The sequence below is a fragment of the Amphiura filiformis genome, chromosome 6 (genome assembly GCF_039555335.1).
Source record: "Amphiura filiformis chromosome 6, Afil_fr2py, whole genome shotgun sequence".
In the NCBI taxonomy this organism is placed as follows: Eukaryota; Metazoa; Echinodermata; class Ophiuroidea; order Amphilepidida; family Amphiuridae; genus Amphiura; species Amphiura filiformis.
The window spans coordinates 37,723,356-37,744,723 of NC_092633.1; the positions used below are offsets into that span (position 1 = coordinate 37,723,356).

Below are 21,368 nucleotides of genomic sequence, written 5' to 3' on the forward strand. Positions count from 1 at the left end.
TTGACACCTCCCTGTGATCGCCTGAGGAAAGTTTCCTATTGATATTCAATAAAGGAGATTGCAAGATATTGAGTGTTGTGCCCAGCATACTGCAGAATGGGAAATCCAATTTGAAATTAGGCCTGGTAAAAAATAAAACATGTTTCTTGTCCCCTCCCGCTTCCTTTTTTTTGAGGCCGCTGCACATGCAGTTTCATGCATGTTTCCACTTGTGACTCTCTTATTTGGCCATAAATTGCCTGGAAAAAAACACTTCAAAAACATTACATCATTATGCAGACATTTTAAATGCTGTCATCATCAGCTTTACATTCATACAATTACCACCCCTGAGTATTTAAATACTTGGAATTGTCTTGGCCACTAAACAATACATGACTAGTCATCAGCCAATACCTAGGCAATCCCCTATTGTTATTTAGTGGACAATATCCTCTTCTCTCCTCCTCTTGACCAGACTCATCTGATGTGTCCATTGTTACCATGGAATCACCTCAGCCTCCTTTTGTGTGATTTGACCTCAATTCTGGCCACACACAACACATAATGCCCCAATGGCCATGAAAAGGTGTGATGTCTTCTCAGTTTTGCATTCACCAATTATGTCACATTTTAAATGTTAACGATTTAATTACTGCAAGTAAATGAACTACATGTAGTTAAAAAATAGAGCAAATGTCCATTAATTAATGTCCTGTTTAAGCAAATTTATAAATCTGAAGGAAAAGGTATTTAAATGTGTAGGCCTACAAATCGCTTTCTTATTTAACTAGAAATTTGATGACATTTATTATAGTGCCGTCGTCGGCACCGTTTTTTAATGTCGACATGTCGATAAAATTCGTATACCGACGTCGACAGTGTGTCGACATTAAAAAATTCTTAAATTTTTTTTTTTTTTTTTTTTATTTAATTTTCAAAAAATATTTTTGGCCAGAAAAAGCAAGTTATAGGCCCAAAATGACATTATTCAAGGTTGGAAACCAGAGAAATGTTGCTACTCAAAAAAAAAAAAAAAAATGCCAATTTTTTTTTACAAAGTTGGATACGTTTGTATATTTTAATTACTTTTGCTTCTATTGAACAGCTAGCAATGCATACTAATTCAACGTGTCCCTGACTGTTCAATAGAAGCAAAGGTAATCAAATAAACAAATTTATCCAACTTTGTAAAAAAAAATTGGCATTTTTTTTTTTTTTTTGTAGCAGTATTTCTCTGGTTTCCAACCTTGAATAACAAGTAATTTTGGGCCTATAACTTACTTTTCTGGCCAAAAATATTTTTGAAAATTAAAAAAAAATTTTTTTTTTTTTTTTTTTTTTTTTTAAGAATTTTTTTTATGTCGACATGTCGGGATACGTGCCGACGTCGACATTATGTCGACATAAGGCATGTCGACGACAGCACTAATTTATTATGGTCTTTTAAATTATGCAGTTTGGTGTGATGCTAACAGCTTTTATGGTCTATATTATTTTGACCTGTTGTCCTGAAAATTTAAATATTTTTACATTAAAATTCATATCCTGTTTATTGATAAAAGTGATTGATTAAAATTTACAAATACTGCATCTCATGAGAAGTTCTATGTTTGATGATATATCTCAGACCAGGCAAGATGTTCAAAATGAAATTGTGACTTACTGCAAAAACAAATAATGCGACACAGTAAAATGTAATTCTTTGCAACTAAATAAATGTACACCGATTTATTTTGTATCTAGACTGGTCTATCTATTTCCATGGTTACAATCAGACAATATCACTGAACAAAATGAAAAGGCGCAGTGATTTTGGTCATTTTGTGCATAGCCTGGTCTCAACAAGTTTGATCTAAGCTGCAGAACTGTGTATTTTGCCACGGGCAAATACAACAAATTGAACTTGCAGGAAAAAGCTTAATATGTTGTCATGAAGAAAATAGGAATTGTGAATGGATGGTGGCCACTGACCAGCAGTTACCTTGACAAAAATGTAAACTGCAAAAATGAGGTCGGTCACACATTGATATTTGAACTGTATCTATAAAATTATTCTTTGAAATTAAAATTCAAACTTGGCTGTCTGGTAATTTACAATTCAAATAAGAGTGACTTCTCATGAAAAAAAAAAAAAACAGAATTGGTTGTGACTTGTGAATAATCACTTTATGTCTGTTTTCATGGTTTTTGTTGTCAGTCCTAATTTATAGGCCTACATCAAAGTCGGAGGAAGTTCTTGGCATACAAAACTCAACTAGACAGTTTGAACATCATTTGATGCATTAAACTCCTATCCTGATGAGTGTTTCATTTCAGCAGGCCAATGTTCAGTGCATGAACCTACTTTATAACTTTACATGTGTCCACCTCCGTTTCCCTGCATTCTGTGACCCCAAATTCATTCAAAGGAATGGGATATGGTCTAGCAATTTTTTTTTTACTAGTTCAACAGACATTACCTTTCCCCACAATAGTATAAACCTCTGTCACAAGAATTTACCATGTGAACACATGTCACTGTTGATATTTCAGATTATAAGCTACCCCTTAGTCTATTCTAGCTCCATGGAATAACCACCTAGAAACGAAAATATTAAATCCTGTGACTAACAAAGAGTCCTCATTACAAAAACTGCCAATGGTAAATCTGAGACTAGCTTGTTGTATGGTAACCAAGATAATCCTTAAATTTTTCTTGCCAGTGGCTTCAATTCTTAAAAAAAAACTGGTGCATTTGCCATGATCCCATCAAGTATTCACTTTTACATTCAAATCTATATACTAGGTTTTGGCAGGGACACTGTCCCTGGTTTTGGAGATCCATGATTCAATATATATAGTAACTTCACTTCACCCTAGTTTCATGTACTAGTAATTTGCCTTAAACTCAAAACGCTATCGTTTGTAATAAATTTATCTGTGACATTTACTGAAATTCAAACCTATTCAGCCCTGAACAAAAATGTGAGAAAAATCACTCATGGATGTGCATTTTGAGTTCTGTTGTCACTGCTATGTGCTATTTGGTCCCAGCACTCTTATTTGATAATCTTGCTTGGACTAAATACCACATACAACAGAACTGCGCTTTTTTGAAAATCAAAATGCACATCCATGGGTGATATCTCCCATACCCCTTTTGTGTTCTATGTCCCAACATTGTTACCCCCCCTGAAGTGATTCATAACTTCAAATACCAGTCTATTCTTAAAGCAGAAGAGTTCATTCATTGCTTTTTAAAACCACTAAATCCTTTTGAAAAAGGGAAAACAAATTAATGAACAAGCCCCTTTGAAAGGAAAAGGCCTACATTGATTGTTTTGGAATGCTTTTCAACTTTCTTGCAAATGTTTGGCTTTCTTGGTATTGTTAAGCTGGTCCTCTTTAAGTAGTAATGATAATGGCTGGATGATAAGATGGTAGATTACTGACTATTGTCATGTCACAATCAATTGGATTATCAGCAATAATTACATACACACATTATGCACTCATTCCATTCATGTGTAGATGTGAAGAGGTTTACCTCAACTAATAGGTTGTTAACCTCAAACAGATTATTGCTAAACATGATAATGGGAAAATGAGGAAATTCCAAGTGCTTTTGAGATGAGTGTCATTGTGAAAGATATGCAAGATATGTGGAATCAATCAAATTATCTTTGCATCACTAAGTCCTGTGTATTGCTACTTCACAGATTCTATGAACTATTTGTATTCTCCCATGGCATTGGCAAACACAGAAAAGATTATTTTTACAGGTAATAACTTGTTGTGGCTTGGAAACAATATGATCTGAGGAGATGAACATAAGTGGCTGTGATGTCACAACTACACCTACCCCTCACTACACCCACACACTTCCCCTCTAATTGCTAAGTCATTATCATAATCTTGGCTGGGGCTGCTAGAAATATGCAATTGCTCAAAATCAACATGGGGGGAACTTGCCCAGGAACTCTCCAAATTGGCGAAAAAATAATTACCAATTTTACAAAAATTCTGAATTTAAAAAAAAGTTTGGCAAATCAGGTAGGCCTATATTTTGTGTTTTTGGTGGGAAATCACATATTTTGGCAAATCAAGGTGTTTATTTTGGCCTCCAAAATTGTGTTTAAGGGGGAAACGTCATTTATCAAGCGATTTTTTTTTCTTGAATTTGGTGCAAGTTAAGGTAAAATCAAGAAAAACTTTCATCATTAATTCCAACAACCCCTGTAGGGCCGTGTAAAATTAATATTTTGGTTCTCGCCCCTCCGCCTCAATTTCTGGGATTTGTCAGATTTTTTTTTTTTTTTTAGATTTTTCAATTTTTTAGACTTTGGAATGATTTATGAAATCTTCATACATATAAATAAGTTTATTAGAGAACAAGCATCACTTCCAAGTCTTTTGTGGTACTCTAGGGGTTTATCCTCAGAATCTCACATTTGAAAAAAAAAAAAAAGGGCCTCATCGTTTCCTCGAGCACTGTTGAGAAGACCGAAAACTACTGACAATGCTAATTTTACATTGAAAAAAAAAAAAAAAAAAAAACACCTCCCTCCCTCATCAATTCATGAAAAACCTCTGGACGACAACCAAAACATTAATTTTATACGGCCTAGTGTTAGATTTTTTATAATTCAAAAGAATTTTATAAAAAGGCAGCTTAAAGGCACATTCTTGGTGGTCTAATCTTAAAAACAGGATGTGCGTATTCATGACATACCCCATGTTCATTGTTCTTATTGTGGTGTATAAGCTTAATGAGACACATGAATGTGGGGGATTCAATCAATTTGTGTATTGATTGTGAAATAACACTGTACTTGGAGGTGACTTTTTCCAAGTCAATGATTGGCTTTGTGTAAATGAAAGTTACATGCTGTGATCTTGGTTTCAATGTGTATAGCAACCAATCGGTGGGAATTTGACAACTAATTCTAAAATTAATGAGCGAGGAATATGATTTTTAAAATACAGTGGGCCTAAATAATTGGTATGATATAATATAGGAAGGGGATAATTAAAGTGTACATTTATGCAATGGCATCCCGGTTAAAATGTGCAAATAAGATTGTATGCATACAATAAAGGTATTAAAGTACAAAAAAGCACCTTTTTGAAGCCAAAAAAGCACCTTAAAAAAACCCAAAAAAACCAAAATACTACCAAAAGGGAAAAGTTATTCGCAACGTTTTTTAAAGCTACGTTGTATGTTTTGATTACTCGGTACCATACTTTTGCTTCTTGAATAGCTCGCGTTGTATACCGGTACTTATCGTGTCTCTGGAAAAGAAATTTTTTTAATTTGTGGAAAAAATTAAATAAAATGTAAATAATGTTGAAAAATTTGCGAAAGTAAAAAAATTGCGTTTTCTGAATTTGTTCAAGCTGTTGGTACGCGTACGTAATCAAAACATTAAAAAACTACACACACACATCACAAACCACACACTCATTGGCACTTGGTTGACATCGGCATGACTCATGCCTGACTTAGACCAGGTCAAGGGGTCAACCTCATCCCATTCAGGCCAAGTCTTAGCCAATAATTGCTGGATGATCATATGGCCTGATGAGTAGGCAGGCATGCTTGTGGCAGAGATGCAGTACTGTTAATTATTTTCATGTGCAAAATTTTTGTGTCAAATTCAAGTTTGTGAAATTTTGCATGGTGAGGATAATGTAAAGTCTTGCTCACTGCTGAGTGCTGAGTTGCGTGGACAGGCATATTTTGCATGTTATTTTTTCGCTTTTTCTGTTCACATTCACATTATTATAAGATCCAACATAAGTACAAACTCACTTGAGATTGTATCATGAAAGGTTTTGGAGAAATTTGCAAAAATGTTGGAATTCATGATTTCCCTAAACCTTGCCTTTAACACCACCTTAAGTTCAATGGCAAAAATTGTGAAAATAAAAACCTGACAAAAATGGCATGAATTGCAATTATGTACTTTGAATTGAGGGATAGGTAATTTAAGTGCATGCTTCTGTTTCACTATTAGATGAGTGGCACAGGCAATGCAGCGTTTGATAAAAATTGCTCATTTGATTAAAATCTGCATTTAAATAAAAGGAAATTGTAGGGTTAGCGATTTTTTTTCTGCCCAAAAAAACAAACTGAAATAAAAACGGAGATAATTCTGTGAAATGTGTATGCATCAGACATTGTTTGTTAAATTCCTGGAAAACTGATTAAATTCTGGTAATCAGTCTTTGAAAAAATTTTTTTATTAATTTATGATACAAGTTTATTTCTGGCCAATACACATAGTGCTGTCAATGACCTCAATTTATTGTTATTATTATTATGTGTAATTCATGTCTGGGGGGAAAAACATCACCACATTTTTCTCAAAAAATCATCAATCTTGGTTCTCCATCTTTCATCCTACCCCAGTGAATGGGGACAAGTGTGTCATTTAGGGAGCTGTAATCCTAGCGACTGATTCCACCACACGCCTTCCTATTAATGATTTTGATATCAGCCCATGCATCCTTTGTGTTAATTACCGTTTTTTTCTCGGGAGTGGAAGATGTAAAGTTTGTGATTCTTACAAGACAACATGAATCATTGTGTGATGTGTGTTTTTTTCCCAATTTTTTTTGATAATGAATTAAAATAAATTCAGGAAATAATTTTGCTTTTGGATATATATCATGGACCTTATAATCATATGAAACATTGTAAGTAAAGAAACAAACTTCAGAAATCAGAATAAAAGCAGATGCCAAAATAAGGCCTCTAAATTTTTCAAAACCAACAACAAGGAAAGTTAACAATGGTGAGATGGTTTGGCAAAAAAACCTATTTAAATTTATTACTGGTATTGCTTTTTTTTTTTTTGTAGGATTGTGGCCATTCAAAGTAATGTTATTGATTCCCAGCAAAACAAACCCTGTCTTGAATGTCAGAGTTGGCTAGACAAATAAATTAAAATATTTTGTGGTTTTGCCCCCTGCAAACCAGATTGCAGGACTAGGCTTCCCTCCCTCCTAGGGCTGGGTTTGCTGTTGTAATGACCCGGTCACTCAATCACGGGTGGTGCTCACAATCATGCCTTTCATGTATTTTTTCGTAGCCTTTCCTGTTATGGGTTAGGGATATTAAATGGATGAGAATTTAGCTTGAGGTTGTGTGTTTGGGAGATATGTACTTTTACTGAAAATTGAAAAACAAATCACAAACAAAAACATACAGACACAAACAACTAAACAATAACATAAATGTGATCAATCATCAACACCACTGATATGACATTTTCCTTCATAAATCTGATAAATATCTTCTAAAAATCTTCTATTTTGAGATAACAATTAAGTTTAAGCTGCCCACATAGAACCTCGTTTTGATAAAAATGTTGTCAATGTTGTTCAGATAAAATTTAAAAACTTGTCAAATCAAAATGACTTTCGATGATGCGATGTTAGGTCATACATGTACATGGTTAGGATAGGAGTGCAGAAGAAGAACATTGTTTCTGGGCTATTTTTGCTTCACCATTGGACATCATAGCATTTTACATGAATGGCCATTGGCCAGCAGGAGAACAGGTTATTGGCGAGTTAAAAAATGGGCGAGTTAGAAAAAGGCGAGTTAAAATGGCGAGTTACCCCTGCAGTGTTTTCCGGAAAGTCCACGCGGCGAGTTAAAATGGCGAGTTACCCCCTGCAGTGTTTTCCGGAAAGTCCACACGGCGAGTTGTGAATTTCCGGAAAGTCCACGCTGAGTTGTGAATTTCCGGAAAGTCCACGTGGCGAAGTTGTGAATTTTCCGGAAAGTCCAAGCGGCGAGTTGTGAATTTCCGGAAAGTCCATGTGGCGAGTTGTGAATTTCCGGAAAGTCCATGTGGCGAGTTGCGAATTTCCGTTATATATTAGTGGTTGCTTGTTTATCACATTTTGTTTATATTTTTCATGGTACATAAAACAGTTGAGTAATCAATCAATTAACTGATTATGTGTTGTGCCCCTTTGTGTTTTATGACTTTTATTTGTATAACTTTTTCGGATTTTATTTATACTAGAAGAAGAGGGCAGCCTATGCACAGGCGAGAGTAGCACTGCCTCTATATCATTGCAAGCCCGAGAGAAATATATAGGATAAATGGAAACTGATTTTGCTGATTTTGGACTAGCAGCTTTAAAAAAAACAGGACATTTTAAATTCACTGTTGGGACTTCGTCATAGTGTTACTGTAACTCGCCACTGGGACTTCATAGTATTACTGTAACTCGCCACTGGGACTTCATAGTGTTACTGTAACTCGCCACTGGGACTTCATAGTGTTGCTGTAACTCGCTACCGGGACTTCATAGTGTTACTGTAACTCGCCACTGGGACTTCATAGTGTTGCTGTAACTCGCCACCGGGACTTCATAGTGTTACTGTAACTCGCCACTGGGACTTCATGTTTACCCATGGGAATATCTAAAAATAGGCTTACTCTGTGGGGGGTAACTCGCCTTTTTAACTCGCCTTTACCTAACTCGCCCATATTGTAACTCGCCTAAAACATGCTCTCGGCCAGCAGTGATGCTTGATGACCAGTAGGAGTCGCCAAGCTTTGAATTGTTTATTCAGAACCAGTCTTCTCAGTATGAAGATAAGAAAATGCTCTCTGAGATAGGTGACTGTCCTGCTGGGGCGAGGTTCATTCTGACGTGACTGGTTGACAATTTGTCAAAAGTTGTCCATTCTCTGCATGACCTCAGCAGGTCATTGATGTGGTGTCATCCATGTCTTCAATTCAAATGCCTAAAGGTCATTGGATCATGTGGATAGGATATAGGAAGATGAATACAGGTCAACTGTATTTGTAAAGAAATTAGACATTGGAGTAAGACTAAGAGGTCACACTCTCCAGTGAGCAGACCTACATGTACATGTATGTAGGCCTACATCAAGTTTGTGAAAAAAATTCAGGATAGCAAATTTCTCCTCAAATTGCCAACATTTCCCAGGAAGTGGCTTCCAGGATTTCCCATTCCCTAAGTAGCTGTTAATTAATGTAAGCTATCAAAATCTAAATGTAAAGTCTGCTATAAATTTAATACTGTCAACATTTCTATCTAGTTGTCATGGTTTTCCATTTATTTGTGTCAGTCATTGATATTTGTGTTTGAAACATAAAAACAAACTCAACCAACAAACACAGGGTGTCTTTCCATGCATAAACATACATTATGTCTTTTGTACACGTTTTTGAGCAATCTCAACCTACTGTGTCAAAGATATGTTGCGCAAAATTGGACGAAAATAAAAAGCGGTTCTGGTAGGCGATCGGCAAGAAATGATGTACCCGAGTGTGACATGTAGGTAGACTTGCAGCCCGATGTTTTGGAGGTTTTAAGTTGTCTAATTGTCTGATTAATTCTATGTAGTTAATGGCATGTGATCGACTAATAATGAAATGAATCGTACATGCCTCATTAGGCCCAAAGAATTACTGATGTCTCAATAGCAACAATGGGATTGTGTTCCTAATGTATTATTGTCACCAATTATGAAGATTATAATATTATTCATGATGGCTTTGATTTCATTGGTAAAAATATTAACCCTAACGCCCGAAGGGCTTTTTGGCGACTGGAAGGGAAAACAAAGAAGTTGTTTGCTATGGGTGGGATTCGAACCCGAGACCCCTCGCATGCCTAGCACTAAGTCGGCGACACTTAGCCACGGGTCTTCGCTGGCCTGGCCAACGAAAGCGTGCCGTGCCTATATCATGTATCACTTAGGGTGATTTGTATCTAGTTTTCACATCAAACAATGTTTCATGTTTACTCATTCAATATTTTTGTTTATAGAAATGATGTGTCGTCCAGTAAGAAATCCCTTCAAATTGACTGATTAAATTGTTATAAATTGGTTCAATTATTCTTACATTTTATATGTTTTGTCTCTTTTTTTGTTTGTTTCAGGAGAGAATCTGAGAATATGCTCGCAAGGATTCACATGCTGTACAGACACTATGGAGGAAAAATTAAGTGCAACGAGTGGATCAGAATTTGAAGATAGAGTATATGATAAAAGCAGTTATCTTAGAGATTATTTTGTTAGAAGAACAGAAAGGTTCGATGGTAAGTATTGGTTATAATGGAGTTGTATATTCCGTCAGATATGTTGGGGAAATTGGATCAATCAAATACCGTATTGTCTGTAATAAACATCCAGGGGTGGCATTTTTCCAAAAGGGGGGCGTTTATTGAAGGTGAATTGTCTGTGAAAAAACTTAAAAATCAGGTTAAATTTCCTGATGGTGCTCCTGTAGAAAGGAGGGATTTACGACTATATTAATACTACTACCATGGCGGCGCTCACGGAAATCGAGTGGAAAATGATATTTTCGTAGTAAATACAACAAAATTACACCTGTATGTGCATCATCAAGCAAGAATCAGGTGAATTTCTACAATAATTAGGCAATGAGATGGATGGAAGCTTGAGTCGTAATATGTTTTGTCCATGCAATTTAGCGATCGTCACTGACAAGACTGACATGACTGATGCAAGTTATAAGCTTACTCACACGATATGGCATGGAAATGTTTGCATTTTTGTCAATTCTTCACAGAAAAATTGGAAGAGGCGTTTATTACAGGGGGAGCATTTATTACAGACAATACGGTACATAGTTTATGTTAAAAAAAAGCCATGAATGAATTCATCTGAAAGATGCTACTCAAGAGAATGCTTCTGTAGCGGAATGCTTGCATAGATGCATTATCTTGTGACTGAAGCCATAATTAATTGGGCAATACAGAGGAAATACATGATCTATTCAAAGGAGGTAATAAAAATGTGAGAGAAAGTAGAGAAGTGGAAATAATCATCATTGAGTAAGGAACGGCGCTATGTGAATCGGGTGAGGGGTGAGTCACTCATTCCTCACAGGTGTCGGGGCTATTCATGTGTTATCGTTCTATCTGGCATACATTACTCCTTGCATTGATATTATTATGTGGTTAATTAGCATCAAGATTCACATTTAATTGATTTAAATGAAAGCTGCCTTGTTATTGAACCTATATTATAGAGGAAAGTGCTTTTGTATGCAGTTAACTAGTTCAGGGGTTGCCAATTTACGCTCGCCATTTGTGTCAAAATTGTATCATATGCCCCACACAGTGGCATTATGTAGGGTGAGAAACAGACCATGGCATTACCAGAAATAATTGTTGTCTTGTTGAGGTATGGTGAGCATGTTATTTTAGTCTGTTGCTACATGTGTCTCATTTCACATAATAATTGGGAACAAATACCAGACTCATCTCAAGTGGAGGTAACATCAAATCATCCCCAAATCACATGGTTAAGGAATGTTCTCTGTATTTCTAAACCATGTGACTTGGGGATGATATGAAGTGACCTCCACTTGAGATGAGTCTGGTATTTATTTCTAGCTATTATGTAAAAGAGACACATGTAGCAACCGACTAACATGCTCACCATACCTCAACAAGACAACAATTATTTCTGGTAGCAGCCGACAAGTGCATTGTTTTGATATGGATCACACACATAATGCTTGTAGATTGAATTCTACAGTATTCCTGGATAATCGTTTGGGCATGATACTGCATTTTGAGGCTCTGATTGGAATCCACTGACCGGTTCATTTTACCAATGTTCATTAAAATTATTTTACATCCCAATTTAAGTATAATCCATGTTAATTATTTTACATAATTATAAACAAAATTATTTTACATATAAACAATTTGAGTATGATCCATGTTGATAAACAATTTAAGTATGATCCATGTTGATTGAATATGCCTTGTTTTGAGATTAGATGAGGGTATGTACCATCAGATGTATTGAGATGTGTACCACAGACTGAAATCGGAATTTATCCTCTGTTTTTGGATGCGCATCAATTTTTAGGCAATGTGGGTAAACTATAAAAACTAGCATATATGTGAAGTTTCATATCTATAAGACAGCTGCAAAGCAACAAACAAACAAATAAGAATAACAATTATTAGGAGGCAACTTGTAAAGGATTTCATAAAAGTAGACAAAGGATGTGTGTCCAGATTTGTAAAAAAACAGTTGTTTTTAAGATTTTACTTTTACAGACTAAGGACTGCAGCGTCTCTACTTGTCTTATGATCAATGATGACATACAATCACCCTGTCTCATGAACTCGGTAGCGGTAAACACACTAGAAGTGCCATCAATTGTTTCTTCTTTCACTTTCTACATATTCTAAAGTGATTAATAATATGTGGCTTCCACAATGCCATGTACATTGCCAACTTCCCACCACACCAAGAATCTCGATAAAAAAAAAATGGTGAGCTTTTGAAGTGACATGATGCCATTCTTCATACACAATCACGTTCAAAGTTTTGATTCAATTCAACTCAGACCGTCAGACTTTGGTTTGTATACTTGGCACATAGTTTCTGGTGTATTGTCCCTTGTTATGCTGTAATTGATATCAGAGCCTGCACTTGTCTTTGTCTTGTTTAACGGGGCAAGTTTTTCATCAGATGCCATATAAAGGATATGAATGCCGTCAGATTGGTTCACTGATTGCCGATATATATATATATCATTGTTAAGTACGCCAGACTGGTATGTTGCCAGTAAAAAAATGTAGCAATCAAAATGTTTTTCTTTTTATGTCAAGTGCGTTTTCTCACCATGTCTTTTCATTTTTTTAGGGTGACCTCCACACGCGGGTTAAAATTACATGTTAGAGCACTCCCTTTTGTGGCACATTTTGTGTGACTCTTTATGTATGCCTTTACATTGCCCACCCTTCGTCATTGTTGGCGAATCACAACGTCTTTATGCGCAATATCCTCAGCTTTTGTGTCGCGCGCCTGTGGAAAATTGTGGAGCGAACCACAATGGACCTTGCTTGCTGGTGCTTGTGCCTGTTGGCAATTTGTCATACTATACTGCAAAAAAATTAATTCCACTTGGACTCTTTTTTTTTTTCTTCAGAAAACTTTTTCTCAGGACGTAATCTCCTCCTCTGTTACACTGTTCGGTGACCTGTTATAGATTGGGATGTAATTTCATGTAAACCAATAAGTTTCTGGGGATTGTGTAAACCTGTATGGTTTATAATGGAAGTTTGTTCTTGTGGTCATGAATTGATGGTCATTTCAATATATATATGAGAATGTGACAGCTTTCACATAAATTGTATAAAAATCAAAGTTCCCCAGAATTTGTTTATCTTGGCTTTAATTTGAGATACGAAAGAGGGGGGGTTTGAGAAAAATCATAGTTGAAGCATTTTTTGCATCATTTGAAAACAAAATCATCTAGGCCTTATTATAAAGGAGATAAGTACACTAGTGCAAAATTCAGCATACATGTAGTGATTCACACTGCACGTAAGATTCTACAAAATAACGAAGAATATAATTGAGCTCTATAAATTAAATTCAAATAATAAACAGAAAAATACCCATTATTTTAAATATAAATATTATTGTTTATCCAATTTTAGAGTTACCGGTACAAAAAAAAAAAAATAGGAGAATGAAAATTTTGGCAGTCAGTGCCAGTTGTACATGTAACCTTAAGTCAATTACTATTATGCAAGCTTACTGTCAGTTGATATTAGGATAGTGAAAGAGTTCCCAATTCCACTTGAATGTTATCTACTTCTGGGCTTCACGATTCCCTGACCGACTTGGCTGAATACATAAAAGGAAATGTGCATTTTTGTTCTGCAAATCAATGCTATGACCTCCGAGAGACCCGGTGAAGTCATTTAGTGTAACAGAATCAAAGTTAAAGGGCGAGCCTCAGGTATAGGGTTTTATTATGCATAAAAAAGAAAAGATAATATATAGATTAAAGAGATAAACTTTGCAATTGGAAATTTTAAACCATTCATGATGATGCCGATTGTCTAACTTGCTTGGTTTTTTGATTTATCAAATTTGTATAGTGAATTTTGTTATTTTTGCAATATCAAAAGCAGTTTTAACATTAAAATGTTTATTTGCTATCTACAGTTAGTATTCAATTATTTGTATAGAGTCTTGTCATAATTATTTAAAAAGAGCGAACAAAATGGCTGAAAGTAGGTCTAGGATCAAACAAATGCCGTACTCATCCATCTACAAATGAGGCCAACAAAAATAAATTGTTTGGTTGCCCTCTTCTAGTCAAAAATTTTGTGCTTTTTTTTTTATCATGGGCTCTTCCTTCATTTTCCCTCCATTTTGAAAAGGCTAGTATTGACAAATGCTTGATCATTTTACGGTAAAAAATTGTGCATTTTAGGAGTGAATTAGAATGGAAATAGTGCCTGTTTTTAATCAAATATGCAAAATAAATAAAATGAGTGAATAACAAAATGTTCTTGATACTGTCCAAATGTAAGGTTTCTTCTAAAAAAGTGATTGGGGGAAAAAACAATCCAAAATGTTTAATTTTTTCAGTCGGTCGCTGAGGGCAACCAAACATTTTTTTTTGCCTCATCAGAAACAGCATCAACTGTTTGCTTGAAAAGATGGTTAAGAACCATCTGATATAAATTGGTTTGATTTTAAGCTCCGCTGCATTCTAAATATGAAATGGTTTTTATGCTTCATCAGTCTGTTTGATACATCTTGCTGTGGAGGTAACCAAATATATGAGATGATTGCATGCCTGTGTGGTTGATATGAACACATTATATGTATGCGAGATGAGAACGGAAGATTAATGTCAGGACCGATCTTGATGCATGTGTGCAGGGTGCAGACAGAATCAACATAAAATGTATTATTATTCTGATTTATTGGGCTTAATAAATACCTCTCAAACATAAATGTGGCACTGATTTGACATGAAATAGCCTCCAAAATGTCATATATGTTACAAGCTCCTATAGTACTGCATTCAAATAAGTACATGGATGTACAGGCTTGTAGCAAATATCCACACAATATGTTTACACATGGGCACCCCCACATACATGCAATACCCCCCCTTCATACACCCCTGCAGGCCTGCACTACTCCCCCTTCACCCCCCCCCCCCTGCACTCCACACAGTGGGACAGACATGTACGCACAGACACCCACACATGCCTTCTTGGCGCAAATGTCTCCTATGCAAACCAAGCCTGTTGTATTCTATGATAAATATAGCGATGCACTCTCTTGTGCAAATGTCATAATTCATTCATAACACTTGAGTATCTATACCATTGCACTACCTAGACTTGTCACGTATCGTTCTGCTTCACGGCAGCGTTGGAAGACGAGTAAACGCTCGTGTCACAAAGTGAGTCTTGTCGAGATGGTGTGAAAGACCTGATGAGTTGGAGTATTAAATGTGTTTTACAAGATTATTTATTACTACTCAGGACAGAACTGGAATGTAATCCACACGCTATCTCTCAAGTTGTGTTGTCTGTAGACCTACTTGTGTATATTCATCCCATCTCAATTCATAATTTCATTTAGTGTTATTTAAATTTAGAGAGTAAGTCAACTGTAACATGACAATTTTGTGATTAGTCATCAATGTAGGTGTCTGCAGTTGACCCCTCATGAATTCATAACCAACACTAGACAGAGCAAACAAACAAACAAAAAAACAAAACTACTGAATTCATAATGTATTAATTTCAATTAAAAAATAGGTCATCTCGCCAAAATCTTTATTCTTAAATTTGTGATGAAAATGTTTAGTGAGAGACATAAGTACTGGTAATTCCAGAATGTGTTTATGCTCATGTTCGTTGCAGGTGTCATAATTTCAAGCAATTCATTTAGCCTCGATCGCTAGATTTTTACTCTGCAGCTAATGTTGAAGTATATATCTACACTTTTGACTAATAATGAATTCCATCGGAGAGATCAATATCTTGCCACGAGCCTGACCCAGGCCGTATTGATGTAGCAAAGTGCAAATTTGGCCCAGCAATGCAATATGGCGGTGTGTCTGCCCTTAAACAGAAGCTCGCTGCCATATAGGATAGTCCTGGCTTTTGTAAAATGAAAATTTACATTATGTAAATACATGTGTTTGTGAACAAGATGTTTTTGGTCAAAGATTTAATTTGATTTCTAGATGTTCTTTGTGGAAATAAGATTATACATTACATTTACTCGTTACGGTTTTTGGAATGCTTGAGCACGGAAGCAATTAGATGTAAAGATGCAATTTTGACTTTTGTGCTTTATAAATTCACAATCATGTTTGTATGTCCTGTTAGGCCACGCAAAAGAAGTATCTAGATGGTGAAAGTTCCATTTTTTTAAATATCATCTTTTAAAGCTTCTTCCTGATTCCCTGGACCAAATTGCCTTAGCCACTGAAATTTAGGAGGTTTGATTTTTTGCAAACAAACTTGCATTATGTCGCTAACTTATCATCTAGACCCTTAATTATGTCAAACTTTAACAGTAGGACAAATTCATGCATAAATGAATTGTCTATGATCTTGGAAATGTGAAATTAGGCTTGTGTTGGCTAAGATTAAAATAATAAGTGAAGCATTGTTTTGGATGTACATGTACATAAAAAGGACAATATTAGAAAGAGATCCCTTCACCAAATCATCTGTGACACTTTCTCCTCTTCCTCTAGAAATGAATTCCCATGACTGTTCATTGAGGGGTAGTTCGTAGATCACCAGCGCGGTCATCTTCGAAGTCTAATTTCACCCTTAATGAGCACTCCTGGTGTAGTTCTCTCTTGGAAGATGACAAACCTGTTACAAAACTGCAATCTTTTACTTCCTCAGTCATGTAAGTAGCCAAAGAATGTTTTTGGATTGACACAGCCAATAAATGGTAGCACTGATAGATGGGAATGGTTTTCATAAACTGGTAATAAGTGTCTAGCTCTCTGATCAAATAATAGGGTCAATGTTAGTTTAGGTTGAATGAAAATAAAAGTTCATGGCACAAAGTTATTATGAAGATGATTTATGCAGCTAGCTACCCATCATAAAGAAATTTAATATTTCAATTTCCGGTTCTAAAAAAACAACTGAATTACGTGGGACGTGAGTGCATTTAGGTTATGTTATCTATGCACCGAAGCTTACCCAAGTTTTTAAGAGATCCCTCAAATTAGTAAAATATTAAATTTGCATGTTTAGACCCATAGCCAGGATTGATTTTGTAGTGTAGGGTGTGGGTCACAATAATGGACTACATGTACGTAGGGGACTGGGGTCCATGTTATAAGTTTTAACCCTCAAAAGTGGACTTTTTGATATCCCATTGAACATATTTCATTCAAAAATGTGGACCCTTGGTATGTGAATCTTTTTGGGGTGTGGCTCATAGGATGGGGTTGAATCACATCCCCTCAGCCATGTGCATGGGACCGCATTATGATTGTCTCTTTAGCACAAGTTAGTATTGAGCGAGCTGTCATTCTGTTGCAAGATGCACTATGGACCACAATAGCCTCATCCCAATGGCATAGTCGAATAACCTCAATTACATAATCATATTCATAGTGCAAAATTTGACCTCAAGTTGCAGAGTACGAGTTTTTGTACCCAAATTTTCAAAGGTCATTCATTGAATGTACAAATGTATTGGGGTTAAAAAAAAACTGTGCCTTGATAGATGAGCATGCTGTGGATCTTATAATTGAGTGAGTTGTCAGTGTCATTCTGGTGCAAGATATCTGCCATGATTCAGCCCCAAATGGTATATAGGGGAAGTGATAATACCTGTCATAGCTCATCATGTCAGAGGAATATCATCACCCCTCTAACATGGCTGTCTGAACATCAGTACCGAATGTTATGGCTTCATTTAGTAATGTTATAATGGGTATTACTTAGGCCTGCATGCCTTCCTTGATGATGGCATCGTCAGTAGCACTCCGGTATGACATAGTCGTCTGTTTACAATTGGATTGGACGGGAGGAGGGTGTGTGTCAATCAAAACTAATCAATTATGTTACTTGGGGATGTACAGTCAACTAGACATATTGGATTATGGGTAACTAATGCGATACATACGACAAACTATGGTTTTATTTTATGAGGGAGTGGATTCCTTCTGCCATACATTATTTCAAACCGATTCATGTCCACTCATTATTTCAATATTTGGACAAGTGTTTTTGTTGCTTTCATCAAGATTTTATGTGTCATAATATAATGAAAAGACGAAGAGCACAAAATCAATTTCAATGTAAGGTGACGGTCCCTTTTACTTAATTTTCAAGTAATTTCAATTTTAAACGCAAATTTATATTCATGTCAGGGGAATGGGAAATTGCAAAAAAACATTGCGACTAGTGTTTGCAGTAAAATGTACATAGTTTTTGCAAACTCATGTCTAATTAAACATTGATTTCTCTTTTATTTGCTAAAAATAGGGCTTCCCCCTTTTCTTGTAATGAAAAATGGAATTCCCGCTGGCATAAACACTCTGATTGGTCTGTATAGGAGAATGGGAGTTTATTTGGAGAAAAAAATTCCCCTACCCAACTGTTTATAAAGGTGTACATTAGAATTGGACATTTAAGAAAAATCTACCTGAGGATCGACCCAAACAACCATGCCCCTTTGAAAATCGAATGGCTTGCCCCTTTAATAGTGGTTGGGAAGAAATATTTTGAGTACATGTAGCCAAGTTTAGCTAGAGTTCTGGATGTTTTTCATGGTCATTGTCCCAGTGAACTAAGCGATGATGTAGAAAATGTACCATTTCCATTTTATTGAACTCTCCTGCAATTGACTTGCCACTAGATATTTTATTATACTCTGATCATTACTGATCAGGCAACATTTTATCCATTTCATTTTTTTTTTTTCATTGTTCAACTTGTAATAATTTTGGTGGGTATGTATAAATACATGTGCAATTACCGGTACTCAAACATGTTTTGGATAAAAAGGAAGCCCCGCCAGAGCAGTTCTTTTAGTGAACAAACCTGCCTGGTTATCAAATTAATCAGTGACAAGTGATCTCTGAATTTGGCAGGTGCTATTAATTGATAACATTAAAACATCAATTAGCTCCTGCCAAATTCAGAGATAATCTTGTCACTGATTATTTTGATAACCAGGCAGGTTTGGTTCACTCCAGAAGAATTGCTATGACGGGGCTTCCTCTTTTATATCATAGTGACATCAAGCAAAACTAAAGCTGATGTCGAAATACATAATGACCAAGAGCACCATTCTGTTTCATTTACTCTCAGTTTTATTTTCAGCATGCTGTGGACAAATATTAATTAATGAAAAATGATTTTTAAACTCAACATGGCTCATTTAAATAAATGCACAATTGGGTCACTTAAACTTAAGTGCTTTTTGTATGACAACATGCGATACATGTCTTTTTGCATATTTAGTTCTAGTCATACTTTAATAATTCCTGTGTGGTATTCAACCAATATGAGATTTGAACCTGTAATTTTATTGACCATATCACAGGTCATATCACCTTCCCTATGAGATCCTGTAAATCAGTCTGCATTTACCTGCCGCTATATATGTTCGGGGATAACTACATTTTCATTTTACATTTCATTTTCTTGGCTTAATATAATTGTCATCACTCTGGGGCATTTGGCCATTTATGAGTCTTAAAATATGTTTAGTAAAATAGGATTTTGGTATGTAAACTTCAAAAAAATGCATTTTATTATTTTCATTACCGGTGATCACTAATTATTTTGATCTTGTTTTGACATATATCAAAGCAGTCATCAGTTCAGCAAAATACTTCCAAAGAGCCTGATTTGTTTTTATTTGTTTACCCATTTTATTGTCTAATTTTTTCTTAATTCAAAAACTTCTCAGGCCAACACTGCATATTTTTAGAATTATTAATGGCAAGATATATATCATTGTAAAGAATGCCTGACATAATGACACAAAGCGTTTGACAACGCAAGTGTAAACAACAAAACAAGTTACTCAATACTGCTGAATACAATTGCTATCAGTCTGTATTTCGACTGCTAAGTGCCAGAAGTGGGTAAATGAAATAGCTGCCCTGTGAACATTTGGCAATTTACAAACAGTATATTGTACTCGCCTACACATGGCAGCTACACTTGGCAGCTATTGCACTTACCCACTTCTGGCACTGAGCTGTCAAATTTTCTTTTTCAGTTCACAATTTTGTTACATTCCACACCACCCCCAACTTATTTATTCACCTATGACTTTGATGTTTGGGTTCTACATAATAGTTTTAATAGGAAATGAACAGGGAGTATTTAATGGAGCATTGAAAGTGACTTGAGTTTGAATGGTTGCTAGGCAAACCCTCTTGTGATCTCAGTCAAAGCCATTAATATTAAAACTGTTACAGAGATTTGACCCCAAACTTATCACCTCTGTTCGTATAATTACTGGGTAATTACTAAATACTAGTACAGGCTGTATCAAAATGATTGGTAGACATCAGCTTTCTTATCTAATGAAACACCTACTTCTTCCATGTTCAGCATTAGATCCTCTTGAAATGATACAATTTATTGTTTAACGCCCTTTGAAGAAATAAGTGAGGGGTCTGAGGTTCGAAATCAAGTTTGCATTTTGTAAATGCAATTGTAAGAAAATGTGCAAAATCCCTTTTCCCAAAATATTTCCAAATAAAAAAATTGATGTTTATTTCCAACTTAAGGATTTGGCTATTACCATCGCCTCTTTCTGGACATTTTCCCTTGCTATTTTTTGCTGTAATTACCCGGGCACCACAAATTGTTTTCTGGTTTGATGACCATCACTCGGCTAAGAGATCATGGCAAGTTGAATGGTTCCGCATGACAACCAACTTTACAATATGTATTAAAGTCGCATCAATGTCAACGACTAGACTAATTAGTTACACAAAAAAACGTGAAGAATGAGGGAATCCTTTAATAGACAGAATGAAGTAGTCTATTTATATAGTGTAAAGCTGACTGTTGATGAGTAGGCCATGACTGTTTGCAGTCAATCAGTCAAGGTTATCTGCTGATCAATAACTTCCTATATTGGCTAATATCGTCAAGCTATTGATTCTTTGATTGCTACTACTAGTAATCGGTACTGAGATTCAATTTTGTTGGTCAGCTGTCTTCTGCAGCAGTAGTCATTAACAACTCGCTTTTCAATTTGACTGCTCAGTGCCAGAAGTAGGTAAGTGCAATAGCCGCCCTGTGAACATTTGGCAATTTACACACAGTATATTGTACTCATTTACACATGGCAGCTACACATGGCAGCTATTGCACTTGCCCACTTCTGGTACTGAGCAGTCAAATTATATGAAGTTCTTTGATAAAATTATTCAAATTCCATCGCTTTTGTCATCAAGAGTGTATTTATTTACTTAGTTATTTATTTTATTTATTTACTTATTTTCTGATGAAATATGAGTGTGATCATAATAAAAGCAATTAAAATTGATTTCAATTTTGATAAATTCATTATATTAATTTACTTTTGATTGTTA

At 35.5% G+C, this 21,368-nt stretch overlaps 1 protein-coding gene across 1 annotated transcript in view; it reads left to right on the forward strand.

Moving 5' to 3' along the window:
- LOC140155390 (glypican-6-like) overlaps positions 1-21,368 on the forward strand; it is a 102,937-nt gene that overhangs the window by 3,741 nt on the left and 77,828 nt on the right. The window contains 1 exon segment of the mRNA XM_072178219.1: positions 9,898-10,056. Within this exon segment, the coding sequence (XP_072034320.1) occupies positions 9,898-10,056 (159 nt within the window).